A 15,365-nucleotide genomic window follows, 5' to 3' on the forward strand; every position below is an offset into this window, starting at 1 on the left:
CACACACACACACACACACACACACACGTCTGTGGCCTTTCTTGTTTGATGCTAATCTGCTCTGTCACTGTGCTGGCCTAATACGCTCCCCATCTCCCTCCCAGCTCCTCTTTTGTCGCGATTGTTTCCCCTTTTCCTTTCATATCCCTCCTCCCTCGCTCCCTCTCGTCGTTCTCTCTTCCTTCTGTTGCCTCTCTCCTTTCATTCTTTCATCCTCTTTTGCATGTCTTCCGTTATCCCCCCCCTCCTCTTCCTCCTCCTCCTCCTCCTCCTCCTCCTCCTCCTCCTCTCCCTCGCTTTTTCCCCCCATTAGGAAGTTTTAATGGCATAATTGTCACATTCCTTCTGGCACAATGAACACCAGCGGTAATTAAAGAGCTTGCCGTTAATTACCTAGACCCCGGCTCTACTTTCCTCTTTTCTCAGCCCCCCTCCTGATCCCCTCTCTTCTCCTCTTTCTTCTCCGCTTCTCATTCGCTCTGTCCATCGCCATCAAAGTCTTCCCGAAACACACCCGGCCTCCCAAAGCCTTGACTTTGAGCGAGCAGCGCTTTCATGTGAGGACTCAAGTGAAAATTCTCGCTTAGTGTCCTTTTCTTTTTACTCTCCGCAGCCCCCCCTCTGTCTGTCTTTGAACCCCCAATGACAACACACATCATCTTTCATAAGACAGGAATGTGTGTGACCTGGTAATGGGTTAGAGAGAGAGAGAGAGAGAGAGAGAGGGGTGGGGTCTGATAGAGAGGCAGTTTTATGATGGCTCTGGGAAACTCTCAGATTTCCATAGGACAGACTAGGCCAAGTTTCCTCTGTCAGTGACCACTCCTCCCACAGAGGACACGCATACATACACACACCTCGGCATTTAAAAGAGGAAGTCCCTATGATCTCTATGTAGAGGGAGGTAACAGCGAACACACACACACACACGCTCAGGTATCATGTGTCCTCCCTTATCAGCTGCTCTTTCTCCTATTGGAAAGATGTCTCACTCCTTTTGTCCCTCTTCCTCTTTTGTGTGTCCATCCGTCTGTCATCCCTCTATTTGAATTGATAACGCCCTTCCACACACACACAGTGGTTTATCATCCAAAGTGACAAAATTATGAAAGGAAACTTTAAGTTTGACTCTAGCTCTATTCCTCTCTCTGCCTTTTCCCTCTACTATCCGCTTTTTTCCCCCCATCTTTTCCTCTCCGCTGTCCCTCCTTCCCGCTCTCCCGGTGTCTCCTCAACTCTCCATCCATTACCAGAGCCACAGAGAGATGAGAGCAGATGCTGTCTGTCCAACCGCCGTGCCCCATAGCATTGTGTGCTTCACCTCTCCTTCCCCCCTCACTCCCTCGTTCCTCCTCTTCACGTCCCTCTCGGGGCTCCATTTGTTCTCCACCCAGAGAGGCTAATGTCTATTTTCTCCTCCTCCTCCTCCTCCTCCTGCTTTTCCCCTCCCTGTCTTGCACTCCTTCATTCCTGTTGTGTTTTTTGGTTTTTTTCTCACCACGTAGCGCATGGTGTGTTTGAGTGCGTGGGGTGCGTCTATGACCGGGCTTCGACCTCAGGGAATTAGAGGTGAAAAGGTCACGGCCGTTGCACTGGATGCACAGGCAAAGACACGGATACAAACATGTATAAACATACATACATACGTACCTAAAAGCACACACACACACTTGCTCACAGGTGTGGTGTTCTCAGTAAAAGGCTCTAGGGTCCTCTTTGAAGGGCGATTGAAGACGAGAAGAGGTAGAAGATAGAGGGAGAGAGATGAAAAGCTGGTAGTATAGATTTAAGTTCAGAGCTGCCAAAAATACAACCAATACAATTTGCCAGTGGGTTTATGTCAACTACACACACACACACACACACCTCCACTAACCTGCTTTCTCCCCCTCTTATCTAGCGTCTACTGTCGCTCCCCTAATCTCTATCGCTCTCATTGAGAAAAGGTTGTATAAGTATACACCTATGCGTGCACATTACAGCTGCCATATTCAGCAACACATAATAAGTAGAGTACATGCTGTCCTTGTATACCAACACGTGTGCGTTTTTTGCACCTGCTTTTCCCACCAGAGCCAGCAAACACCTCTGTTTATCCAGAGATGGCATGATTAAGACAGTCATAATGACCTGAGCAGAGGCGGCGTCTTACGTTATCATTTTCAACGTGAGCCGAATCACAGATTTGATAGATAGTGATAGATGCAATCAGAGACGTAGAGTTCAACAAGATAATGTGATACGTACGTATCAGATTCTCATTCAAACTTGTTGTGTTGTTATTTTACTGAAGTCATGAGACTGTGACTGTGAGGAGTAATAACTTTGTGATGCTAATAGTAGGTATGCACCGATACCGATATACTGGATCGAATATCGCGCCGATACTGATTCATATAGCTGGATCGGGTATCGGTAACAATGGAGCTGATCTATTCAATTAAATTATATGTTTATATACTTTATATATTATATACTGGAATTTTAATTCCTGTTTAAGTTTTGACTAATTTTTTGCTGCATTAACGAGGTTTCCACTTGAATTGTAATTCCTGTTAATTTAGATTTTTTTTACCAAGTTTCTTGTGTACGGTTTATTATTTTAATAATAAATAACAATTCACTAAATTTATATCTATTTATTTATTTGTCACATTTTGTTTTACAAAGTTAGGAAAGCAATTTTTTTAAGTCAAGCCCGATGTGTCCTTACACATAAAAGAATGATCCCAGTGACTTCCACACAGTGAAGCATACAGCTTATTAATTAAACTCTGGTATCAGATCGGTACTCAGTATCGAGTATCGGGACTGAAAAAGTCGGATCAGTGCATCCCTAGTTAATGGGCTTGAAAAAATAATATTTTTTCATTAAAACTCGCACAGATAGTTTCAGTTTTATTTACCCAGGTTTGGGGATATCCATCGCAGATGTCTGCTGCCCAATACAATGGAGGTGAATGGTGTTCCATATGTGGTGCTCACATCATTTTAAAAAAAAAACAACAGCAACATATCTCTCCAGAAGTGTCCTTGATACTCTGGTAGTGACAAGAACTTAGTGAGAAAATGTGTTTTTAAATAGACACTAACACCACCAGTGAGTTCACTGTACCCTAGTCGTTCCTTTTCTTCAGATATTACCCCGGGCCTTCGCCGTGCCGTGAGCATAATTTGCGACTTGTCTTGGCTTTTTAGCTCTCTTAGTGCGAAGAGTTAGGGAAAGAAAAGAATGGCGAGCGGGATCATCTGCTTCTCAGTGAATAGCCGGGGGCTATTGAGGGCCCCCGTTTGACGTAGCCCGACAGGCCTTTTCTTCACCGCGTGTGTGTGCGCATATGTGTGTATGTGAGAATAAGCCACTTTATTCTGTGCACTGATTAAATGACCAGAGCTGTGTGTGTAGAGCCTGGGGCACCGGGGGGGAGCAAGGAATCACTTAAACATAAAGAACTACATGATCCCCTCTCTCCTTTTCTCACCTGCTCACACAAACATCCTCTCACTGCGCTCGTCCAACACTTGATTCTCCCTCCTCCCTGCTTTTCCATCCTCCTCCTCCTCCTCCCTTCTTCTCCCCTCTCCTCCCTCCTTCTGTCCCTGGTCACCTTGTGAGGGGCAGCCTGCTCTGTGGCACAGCTGCTGATTATGTCATTATTTCTGGACCATTTTGGTCTCCCTCCATGTGTGTGTGTGTGTGTGTGTGTGTGTGTGTGTGTGTGAGACTAATGAAGCGTGGCAAAGGGACTCATGCCAAAATGACCAGGGCGTGCATCAGAGCTGCAGATGTGTCAAAGCAACCCCCCCCCCCCCCCCATTCAAACACACACTTCCCATTTCCCTCGCCGATGCCAAACTCTCCCTCCTTCAATCCAATCTGCAGTTTATTATTTCTCTTTCTTCTCCTGCCATCTCTCACTTGCCCTTCCTTCCTCTCTCCTTCCATCCATCCATCCTCCCACCTTCGCCGCAGCTCCTTGCTCTCCATCCTTTATTGTTTGGCCCGCCCACCCACACCCTCCTTCCTCCTACCCTTCTATTCTTCCTCTCCCTCCCTCCCTCCCTCCCTCCCTCTGTTCTCCTCCTCTCCAGATGTCCTGTTCCTATCTTCCAGACTCCCTTGCTCCTTTCTTTCCCTTCTGCCTCCTGCTCTCTCGCGCTCTCGGAGCCGGGTTGACTTCCTGACCTCCGGAGGCCCCGTTACAGCGCTCTGTGACCCCCCCTTCGTTTAGATTGCTTTCTCCCAGCCTGTGTCCGCCATAGAAGCTCAGACGATGAATTTTTAAGTCTTTAAACGAGGGCTTGAACTGTGATTTCTGGCTTCCCCTGCTGAGTACAGATTATTTTTCTGTCTGTTGGTTTGATATAAAGCTCCCTCGCCACAACCCCCAATTTCTATAAAGCAAGGTAAAGAGTGGGAAGGGTAGACATGTCAAAAGAGGCCCTGTTATGATATGAATTTAGAGCCTGTGTGTGTGTGTGTGTGAGGGTGGGGGGTTGAGGCAAGTAAAGACGGAGGGAGGAGCGAGGAAGATGGGATAGGAGAACGACTTCATCAGCGTCTTTGACCCTGTCCCGTCCTTGACTCCCCGGCGGAGGTGTACCTTGAGAAGAGCCCATGTGACGCTAGTGCTCATGCTCACATACGCACACACACCGAACCAGACAGCAAGACACACACACATGTATACACAACAGCCCCTCAAGGCTCCATGTTCTCAAGGCTATCAGTGGTGTGAGGGTGGCTGGTGTTTGCTCAGCTTTGAGGCCCGTTTCCCGTCCCAGTAGTCGCAGTAAACACGGAGAAAAACGGCACACTTCATGGTACGAGAGATTTGAGGATTTAGGAGGAATTTAAGAAAAGTGGAAGGTTGAGAAATTGAAGAAAATTGAGCACACTTAAAACGAAATGATCCACTGCCCGTTTTCTGGACTCTTCAGCCATGGGCACAGTCTTATCAGCAGGAGAGAGGGGGTTGGGGGACGAGCAGCGAGGGGAGTAGGAAGAAAGGGGACATGGGTTGTGTTTGCCTAAAGTGACAGTGTGGACCAAGGGCTTATCAAGGCCTTTGTAGATTATTGATCAGAGCAGATACGTGAGGCACAGGGGCCTGTGTGTGTGAGAGTGTGTTCGAGGTCCAGGAAGCTCTGGCTTGACTCACTGAAACGTCCCTGGCCTCCTCAACTTCAGGTTCAACTCTTGTTTTTAAACGTGTGTTTTGCCGTCAGCAGAAGTGAGAATATTCGTAAGATGGAAACATGTTACACATCAGTGCCAGAGGACCCCATCTATGACACGATGCGATACGTATCATGATACAGGGGTAATGATTCAATATATTGCAATACTGTAAGCAAGGCGATATATCGTGATTTTTTAAAAATCAAATTATAGGATAACCGTCATAGTATAAAGACACACCGGAAATACACCATCCAGCGTTATTTAGCCTCCTTCTCGACAAGCTAGTATAACATGGATTCTTTAGGTCCTCTAGTTTCATATGATGCCAGTAACTTCACTTTAGCTTTAAAACTGAGCCCGCCACAACCTCCAGAAGATCAAATAGCGGCAGGGCACGATGGCGAGGTTAATTAAAAATCGATACAGTATTTTGGAGAATCGATACAGTATCACAACACATGATATCGCGATACTCCTGTATCGATATTTTCTTACACCCCTAGTGTTTAGTGCATTGCAAAATCTATAAATTCCCCGTCACGTACACAAATACAGTGACTGAAAAGCATGGGAAGTGTTGGTATTCCCATGCTGAGTTGGGGTTAGGAATTAACCTGGCTGGCAGCGGGGGCTTATGTTGTGTCCCTGCATTTCATCCTTCAAGGCTACAGCTCACCAGCGCACACACTCTCTTCCACACATACAGCCTTATCTTCCAGGGTCTCGTCTTGTTTGGCCAACGCTGTGCAAATAGAAGGTGCAATACATCTCCTGACAGTTCCCAAAAGCAAAGGGGAGAAACACGTTGGCCAAACAAACAGCTCAACCCTGAGTCACCGAGAGAGAAGAGATTTCTCAGGCTTTACCGAAACACATGCACTTGCACACACACACAGTGTGTGTGTGTGTGTAACAGTAGCCTTTATTCGAGGGCTTGGGCCTCTGGCTACCTTTTTTAAACGTTTGTCTAAGCAGTCTTAAGACAGGGGCCGCTGCCGGAGTGAATAGCTCCCAGCAAGCCGTCCACAGGCTCCTATTGTCCTCAGTCATATTTTATTATCTCATCAAAAAGCAGGAAATCCGATTCCCTCTCTCTGAAAAAGAGCTTATCCTTCTGTCTCAAAGCAACCTGTCACGGGAGAGGGAGATGGAGAGAATGGGGGAGAGAGTTGTGGGGGAGTCGGTGAATGAGAGTGATTAACTGCCTCATCGCTGCCTCTTGTTGAGACGTCCCTCTTTCTTTCTTTATTTCTCTCTCTTTCTTTCATCCTTCCTCCTTGATTGGTATTTACCCAACACACAGCACGATGCGAAGGTTAGGGCGACGTGTGTGTAGTATTGCTGATTATATTCTCTCTTTTCCCCTCCTCCCGCTCCTCCTCCTCTTCCTCTTTTCATATTGTGTTACACAGGGGCAAAGCCACAATAATATCCCTTTTCATGAAAGCTTTTGTTTTTTTTGGACCCCCCGCCACACACACACACTTCCATCCTCTCCCTCGTCTTCCTCACACCTTCTCTCAGAACCAAACCACTTATTTTTCAGACGACTTTATCAACAGAGAGTCTGTTTGTGACACATGAAGAGGTCAACGGCAGTCATGCTCGACCTCTTTCATTCAGACTCATCCATACTAAGTCGGCTAGATTTGAAAATGCTGGATGTGTGTCCACTCTGGTGTGGTTTTCAGGTTGAAAATGGTTAATTCTTCTCCTTCTCCCGCCTCTTTTGTCAGGCAAACTATAAAACTGTGCAACACAGCCAACATCTGCTAGAGAGTGGGACAGACAGACGTTTTATTCTGCTGAGTCTCAGTTGCTTCCCATTATCACTTATACTACATTTAATTACATGCAAATGTGATTTAGTTATTCTAATGATCCTCTTTCTTCCTTTCTGTTACCTGAGAAACCGTAAAATAGTGATCACAAGACTATAAATGCTCCCTGTTGACGAGGCAAACCGTGTTTCCCTGTTATGTCATGATTGTGAAGTTGTCTGGCAAAAAAAAAAAACATAAATGCAGATTAATGACGACACAGAGAAAGTTCGAGGTGACAGACAGTTATCTGTCAGTCGTTGAGCAGGCTGACATCACTATTTTCCAAAAGCCTCTTTTTCCACACAAAAACGCAAAGATTTTTCACGTGTCCGCTTCTGGGGACAGTTTTCGAAAAGTTTTCAGGTGAGAATAAAATGCTGCCGCAGTGTGAACAGAAACCCTAAGAGAAAAAGGTGTGTTTTCAAATTTAGCCGGCATAGTGTAGATGAACTCTCAGTCACCTTGTTTGCCTTTTCCAGGCGTCATTCACACACACGACCCTCCATCCCTCGCTCTATACTCTTTTTTCCCCCCCTCCCTCCCTCCCTCCCTCTCTCCTCCCCTCTTTGTACATCTGTCCTTTAATTTTGGGCTCTGCTGAGAAGTTGTTAAAAAGCCCTATGAAATATGTATGAAGGATTGTGAGCCACGCGATTGGCCCCATTTACCGGACAGCCGAGCGAATGAACGGCCACACTGGATAATCCCCCACAATGCCTCTGGAACAAAGGCCCAACAGCTGACCCTAGAGAGAGAGAGAGAGATGAGGAGAAGGGGAGTTAGAGGGGGGATAGAGTGGGACAAGGGAGGGGTTGCAAACAGTTAAGGCTCACTGCTGGTCAGCCTGCTCACATACACAACTCACACGTCCTCACAAAACAAAGGCTTGTGGGACAGGAATAACTCCCTCTGTTCTGTCGCTCCGCTCTCTCTCCTTAGACTCTTCTCAGCCCCTCCTTCCTCTCGCCATCGCTCTCTCCCTCCCTCCCATTCTCACTCTCCCTCGCTCTCTCAGTCAAGAGGATCTGAAATACCAATACCCTTTTCTCCTTGACATTGCTTTCTCCTTCCAGTCAGCGTTTTGCTGTCCTTTTATAGTCAAAACGTCAGGAGAAATTCCATGCAGGAATATTCTTAGTAATGCGGCACTCCCTGCGTCTAATGGCTATAGGGCGCTCGCGCTGCACCCGGCCCGTTAGCGAGGTCTTTTGGGAAAAGGTTGCGCATGCCCGCGCAGGCACTTACAATAGTTGCCCTCGTACCGGGGGTCATTGTGCCAGTATTTCAGAGACGACAGCAGCCCAAACAATGAATTATATCCACTTCTCCTACCAGAGGGGAATTCAATATTTGGGGAATTGGGTTAGCGTGTGTGTGTTTTCTCTCTCAGTCAAACACACACACACACACACACACACACACACACACACACACACACACAGAGCGTACAAGCTCCTTATTCACGACTCACCTTTTCACTCGAGCGGTGGACAGAGATATGCACACACACCAGACACACGGGCATCTTAGCCACCATTCATCACCCCGAGGGGGGGCGGGTGGCTGTCCCATGCGTCTATAAGTATGTGTGTGTGTGAGAGAGAGAAGAGGCATGCCTGTGTGTACATGTCCGCGTCTGTGTGTGTGTGTGTGTGTGTGTGTGTTCCAGTGGCCACTAACCTTGCTGTGTCCTGACACTCCTGATGAGTATCTGCAGGACACTGGAGGAGAGGAGTAGAGCGGAGTGCGCACTGTCAGGCATTTGGGCAAGCTGCTGCTGCTGTATATGTGTGTGTGTGTGTGTGTGTGTGTGACAGTGTGTGTTTGTGTGCGAGCATCAAGGGAGGCGGGCAGGGAGACAGTCAGCATTATCCAAGCAGGTGACCCCTGAAGGCTGCGTCGCCCTGGAGCTTTGAGTCGAGGAAAGAGACTCAGCCAAACACACCCGGGTAGCTAGTGTGTGTGTGTGTGTAGCGAGCATTATGTGGAGCTCTGTAACAGTACAGGATGTGTCATCTCCTTGGCACAAGGAGGTGTGTGCGCTGGTGTGTGTGCTCACGCCTGCATGACTGTGTGTATGTATGTATGTGTGTGTGTGTGTGTGTGTGTGTGTGTGTGTGTGTGTGTGTGTGTGTGTGTGTGTGTGTGTGACAGAGTGTTGGCTTGGGGGAAGGTGTCACAGATCTTTGCCAGACTAATCATCTCCATGGTGTCGGTGAGCGCTGCTGTCAGGGACACTAAAGAGGCGGCGTGTCTCCCCGTTCCCAAAGCATTTAGTACTTCCTCTTTCGCCAGCACCTCTCCGCCGCTCTTCACTCAGTCCCGCTCTCTTGTTTGGTCACAGATTTACAGTGGGACTCATAAAGATGTCACGCTCACCGTGTTGCGGCGGAGGGAAGTGGGAGGTGTGAGAAACCTGAGAATTCACAAGACTTTTCTCAGGCTGACGCCTCAATTGGTTTTTAAGGAAGTAGATACTCAAAGAGACGGGAGATTTATGGTTTTACATCCACTGTGAAAATGTGAACATATTCTACAAAGTGAGGAGATAACAGTGTTGTTGAGCATAATGCAAGAAAACACTGCTGTAAATGATGGAGATGTGAAAGGGAAGGAGTTGTTTTTGGTAATCCTGTGTGCGTCGCTAAGGGCGAGTGGAAGCGAAAGTCACGCATTATAGAAACCTGAACTTTTTGAGCTTACGTAGAATATACTTTCACAGGTGAATTAACGTTTCTTTCCTTCTTGTGTCCGTACAGGTCCCTGAACGCTTCATTGAGGTTGCAGAGATCACGCTGAGGGAGTTCTTCAACGCCATCGTGGCTGGCAAAGACGTGGACCCGTCCTGGAAGAAGGCCATCTACAAGGTCATCTGCAAACTGGACAGCGAGGTTCCCGATGTCTTCAAGTCTCCCAACTGTCTCCAAGAGCTTCTACACGAGTAAATTTCTCCTCCTCCTCTTCCTCCTCCTCCTCGCTCGACGCTTTGCGCTTTTTTTTATTTTCTCTGATTTCATAGAATTTCAAAATATTCTCTTTTATTGTTTTTTTTTTTCCTTTCCCCCAACTTTTCTTTTGATTTCCTGTTTTTTTTATTTTTGAATGTATGAAAAGTTATGAAGTAGCATTCCCAATCTGAAGCCTCTTGTGGCGGTTCCTAAACGACCTAGCTATTGTGTTGTTGTTCTTATATGATAATTATCATAGAATGGTTATTATTTGTTTTGTTTTTGTATGAACTGAAGAGACTCTAATCTTATTGGGTGTTTTTTTGGACCGCGTGAACCCTCATCCGTTTGGCTTGTTTTATGAACAACACTAACAAAGTCCTCAGTGTGTGGAAGGAGTTACACTACTAAGAACATAGGCTGGGTTCCCCCTAAAGACTCGGCATCCAGGGGTGTCCCTCCAATCCAGTGGGTGTCCAAATGAACTGTCCCCGAAAAAGTGGGTGCCCAATAGACTGTGCTACTGAAGATGTCCCCGAGCAGGACAGTCACACACACAAAAACAAGGCCTAGTGAGGTTATTGACTGGACTAAGACTGGACTCGTGCTACTGGTCTGTACTAGTCTGTGGGACTTGGACTGGTTTCAAATAGCTACTGAGCTCTACCATGTTTTGAAGTGTGTTTTCCCTGCAAGTAGGGCATTGTGTTTATTGGGTGTACATTATTATTTTGATTATTATTGTTGTTGTTTATGATTATTATTATTTGTCATCACTGCTTGCTGAAGATTGGCACTTCGAGATTTGTTTGTCCCTTGATGCCGTTGCAGAAAAAAAATAAATTATTGCTATTAATATTATTCCAAGAGTTTAGATTCTGAAATACTTTGCCCCCCATTTCCTTCTCCTTACTCTTGTTTTTGTTTGTCCAGCTCTGAAGTGGACTTTGGTTTTGTTTATTTAGTTTTTTTTTATGGTCTGGGGCAACTTGCCTGGAAAGTTTTTCGATTTGGGGTTTGAATGGAGGACCATCTCCAATACGCCTGTAGTGACTAGCCTATCCTGCAGAGGACCAGTGTGGAGTAAGGCTGCAGAAACACATGAAGTAAACGGTGCAGAAGTATAAAATTATGCAGAAGAAGTGTGGCCTTTTTGGTGCGTGACCTGCTGTTTTTTAAATGGCTTAATTTCCATAGCCGTTCCAGCTTTGATAACTAAACTGCTCCCACTAAAAACGAGCCATTTTGCCCAGCTATCAAATAAATCATATTCGTCTAATTACCTGCTCCAGATTGGTGAACATACACACTAATAACTGCATAGTTTTTCGTCTTTTTATAGTCACTAAATAGCTCATGTGTGTGAGATGAAGTCAGCCTTTTATTGTGATTAGCCTACACAAGGTGTAAATGACATTATGAAGTTATTTCAATAGCAGAAGATACTTGAATCTATCAGAATACTGTGGCAATCTAGAGTACAGTGTCGCTGAAACAATACGAATGGAAGCATCACAGAGATAATTAAAGGAGGGCAAAGAGAAAGGTGGATATAAGCTGAAATCATTAATTCTGCTTCAAGTGGAACTTCCCCCACAAACAACACACACACTGCTCCTTCCCTCCGTGCTCACCTGCCTTTGAGTGATCTAGCTCCTCTCTCAATGCAACAATACGAGGTCGGAGGTGAGCACTCACCCCAGGGGTAGACGGAGAAGCTCTCAGCACTACAAAGAGCGGGGACAAAGGCACAGAGCGAGGAGCAACACGCACCTGAAACCCTCCGCTCTGTCCCTCCGTCCCAAACTGGCAGCTTTTTAAAAAGACCCAAAGTGTGATTCTGTCGAAGCCACTGTGCCCAGTTTGTTAAACGCCATTCCTTTTACCTGAGATTCTAATCCCAGATTTTTCCACTTGAGTTGCACATGTATACCTAGCGTTTTATGAATTTTATCCGCCCTCTCAGGCTTTTAAGAATTTTACGAAGCATTTAGCATAAGCTGCCCTTTTTGATGAGGTAAGTTTGAATGCTTTCTGGAGTGCGTGCGAGCTCGCTGTTGATCTCACCTTGGCGACATTATCTTGCGGTGTGTCTGTGTATGTGTGTGTCACAAAAGATCAAAAGGGGCAGGTTGCTTAACCTGCTGACTTGTCTAAGCGAGACAAAGCGGCTGACAAAAGCAGGCAGAGAAAGACAGAGAGCTACTCCCTTCATTATGTCCCCCCAACTCTCCTCCTCCTCCTCCTCCCCGAACACTGTTCTTCTTAAGATCCGGGAGCCCTGAGAGAGCGAGCCGGACATATTTCTCACTGAAGGATGGGCTCGGCCCCGCATGTCTCAGAGTCTCAAAGCACCAGCCAAGGGCTCTAAAGCGCCACAAACAAAGGAGAAAGGAAAGGACACTTTTATCTGATGCACAGATTATTATCGCTCCGCACCCTCCTCCTCCCCTCCTCTTCCTGCAACCCCGCCCTAAAGTTAAAGAGTTCCTGCGCCTAAAAAGATTAATTCAGGATAATGAAGACTTATGTGCAAAAAGGATTAGCAAGACCTTAATACCGCGTTGAAAATATTTTTGTCAAGTTTTTCTTTCCTGGGGTCGTTTGATTTTAAGGATATTGAAATACATATATAGCCTTTTTTTAAGAATTGTAAAAGATAAATCTATGGGAAAAAAATATATACAGTAGTGGAAGTTCCTGAAAATTTGTTTCATAAAAGAAATCTTGAGGGTATTTTTAGTGACGGCTTTGTTTAAATCTGTATTCTGAATAAGTGAGTTGTTGGTAGATTAGGAGCAATAGTTGTAGTTTTTTTTGCAGGTTTTGTGACCTTTTGGTTTCTTTACCTTTTTTTTTGTATCGTGCTTGAATGGCTGTCTTCTCGAGATCAGAAAAATACATTTTCAGAGTATGAAATATTGTTACTGTAAATACTGTCAGGATGAAAACAAAGAATAGCTGTACAGTTTTTCTATTATCACTCAGAGTGCTAGAGAAGAGTGAGAGTGGTTTAAAAAAAAAAAAGAAGACCCGCTCTCTCCAAACCGGACTCATAACCACTCTTCCTAAAAAACACAGAGGAGAGGTTTTTGTTGTTTTCTTTCTCCCTGCCATGCCTTTAACGGGGGTCTGCTTCCCCTCGGCAGCGCCCTTGAAGTTGCACCAGCATCCGTTTCTTTAATTTTCGCTGACAGAACGATGCATTAGGCTAGCGGTCGGGCAATGATGATGTCACAGAGCGGCCCGTTGGCAGGACTCGTCCAAAAAACGAGGGCAGACTGCCGCCGACGTAGCTCTAGATTTGACCCGGGGAGAGAGACAGGAACTCATTGTCATCAGAAGACTGGTGTCATGGAGGGGGCACATGTTGTACACTAACACTTTAAAAAGAGACTGCAGACAGAAAAAGAAGTGATTTATACCCTTTTTTACCGGGTTCAAACAGTTGGGAAAAGTTTGGACTTTTGTGGAATTTCTGTACGCTTTGCATTATGTGTGTGTGTGTGTGTGTGTGTGTGTGTGTAGATGTATATGAGTGTGTGTCTGTGTGTGTGAGAGAAAAGACCGATTATGAGAACCTGTGAACCAGTGAGTGACACAATTCTCAACACTGTGGCCCCTCCCCCACCCCTGGGAGTACCATCCTGACATGTAAATGATTCTCATTAAGCGTTGGCAACGTGTGTGTGTGTGTGTGTGTGTGTGTGTGGGTGAGCGTGTGTGTGCGTGTGTGTGTGTGTGTGTGTTGCGATAATTTCCTCTGATCTGTTTTCTGACCTGTTTGAAAGGGTTTTTTGTTTCTCGATGCTTTCAGTAGTAAATCTTTTTTTATTATTATTATTATTATTATTACATTGCTCCTCTTTTTTTTGTAAATATCAATGATGTGGACTTACAGTGATAAATACTGCCTTTGTGTAACTTAGCAATATGTTATGTAAATAGTGTTTTGTTGATGCTTTTTGTATGACATTATTATTCGATTCTAGTGCAGTAATTCCAACTGGAGCGGCCATGTATCCAATACAGTCTGTATAGTTACACTCAGCAGGTTGTAAGATAAAAACTCATGACGTGGCTGCTTTTTTTTTCTGTTATCGGTGTCTATTTGTCTTGCAGATTTTGTGTAATTTATTGGTTTAATTTATCCTAATTTATTTGATGTTGTTTTCTTTTGTTTTTCAAACAGGGAAGGCTGTACTGCATTTCATTAAGTAGAACCAATTTAAAAAAAAAAGATTTAAATCCTTATCCTAAAATTGAATTTAAAATAATTAGTATTCTAGCGTCCTCATTCAATTGAGAGAAATGATAAAAATGGAGATCTTGGCAGCTAAATAGAACCGGACAGTTTTAAAGAAAAAAAAAAAGAAAAAGGTTGTTATGTTTTGTTCCTGGACCGGGCCGAGGGTGGGCTACATAGAAAGCTGAAACTAGTTGGAAGCAGTTTTGTATTTTCTCTTGAGATTTTTTCCCCCTGTATTGCTTTGGCCCAGCCCAAAAAACAACCAGTAGTCAAATTGCCTTTCGTGCCTTCACCCTCTATGAACTGAATGTATGTGCAGTATATATGCAAGCTTGTGCAAAATGAATAAAAAATGGAAATAAAAATGAAAAAGAGTAGAAAACGTCTGCTGTTTCTGGTTTATTTGTATCACTTTCTGCAAGGTACATGCACACAAAAAAAATATTTGATGTGTGTGTTAAAGAAAGAAAGTGATTTAAGTGATATAAATATGTGGTATATCCTGTCTTTTTGATCCTATCTGACTAAAATGTATGTATGCTACTGTACAGTTAACTTTGTCCTGTTGGAGTGAATCAGCGGCGCTCTGCCCTCTGACTGATTCAATGCACTAATGAGGAGTTTGACAGCAGAGCAGCAACCTCCCAGCCAGCTTAGTTCTCTCCACAGATGACTGCAGATGCCGCCTCATCGGGATAAATGCAACAATCGCCATACCCAGGCACACACACACACTGAAATCATCTTTTCAACATTAAAGCTCAATAATCAACTTAATAAAATAAATAAAGTTAATAAACGCTTCGATAAAAGTTGAAGAAAACTACAGAAAGACAAACCTCTTGGAGTTTGTTCCAACTAAAGCTGCTAAAAGATTGTTTTAATTATCGATTAATCTTCTCAATGAATCATCTTGTCTATAAAATGTAAGAAAATGCCTGTGGCAAAAGCTTGTTATAATTTTCCGCAGCCCAAGTATGTATGAAAAAATTGTCATATTGATTGTCTGTGTTATTTTCATTATTTTGTCACTCTGTACACACACATCTATTGCACGTCTGTCCGTCCTGGAAGGGGGATCCATCTTCTGTTGCTCTTCCTGAGGTTTCTTCCATTTCTTTCCCTGTTAAAAGGGTTCTTTTGGGGTGAGTTTTTCCTCA

The 15,365-nt window shown here is 44.8% G+C and overlaps 1 protein-coding gene across 3 annotated transcripts in view; it reads left to right on the top strand.

Moving 5' to 3' along the window:
- The window catches only part of LOC141755772 (prospero homeobox protein 1-like), a 34,911-nt gene extending 20,576 nt beyond the window's left edge, over nt 1-14,335 (top strand). For all 3 annotated transcript variants that reach the window (XM_074614967.1, XM_074614969.1, XM_074614968.1), the window contains one exon: nt 9,768-14,335. In XM_074614967.1, coding sequence (XP_074471068.1) covers nt 9,768-9,953 — 186 coding nt within the window. In that variant the 3' untranslated portion in view covers nt 9,954-14,335. The remainder of the gene's footprint in view (nt 1-9,767) is intronic.
- Nucleotides 14,336-15,365: the final 1,030 nt, after the last annotated feature.

Source organism: Sebastes fasciatus, chromosome 18 (assembly GCF_043250625.1).
Source record: "Sebastes fasciatus isolate fSebFas1 chromosome 18, fSebFas1.pri, whole genome shotgun sequence".
NCBI lineage: Eukaryota > Metazoa > Chordata > Actinopteri > Perciformes > Sebastidae > Sebastes > Sebastes fasciatus.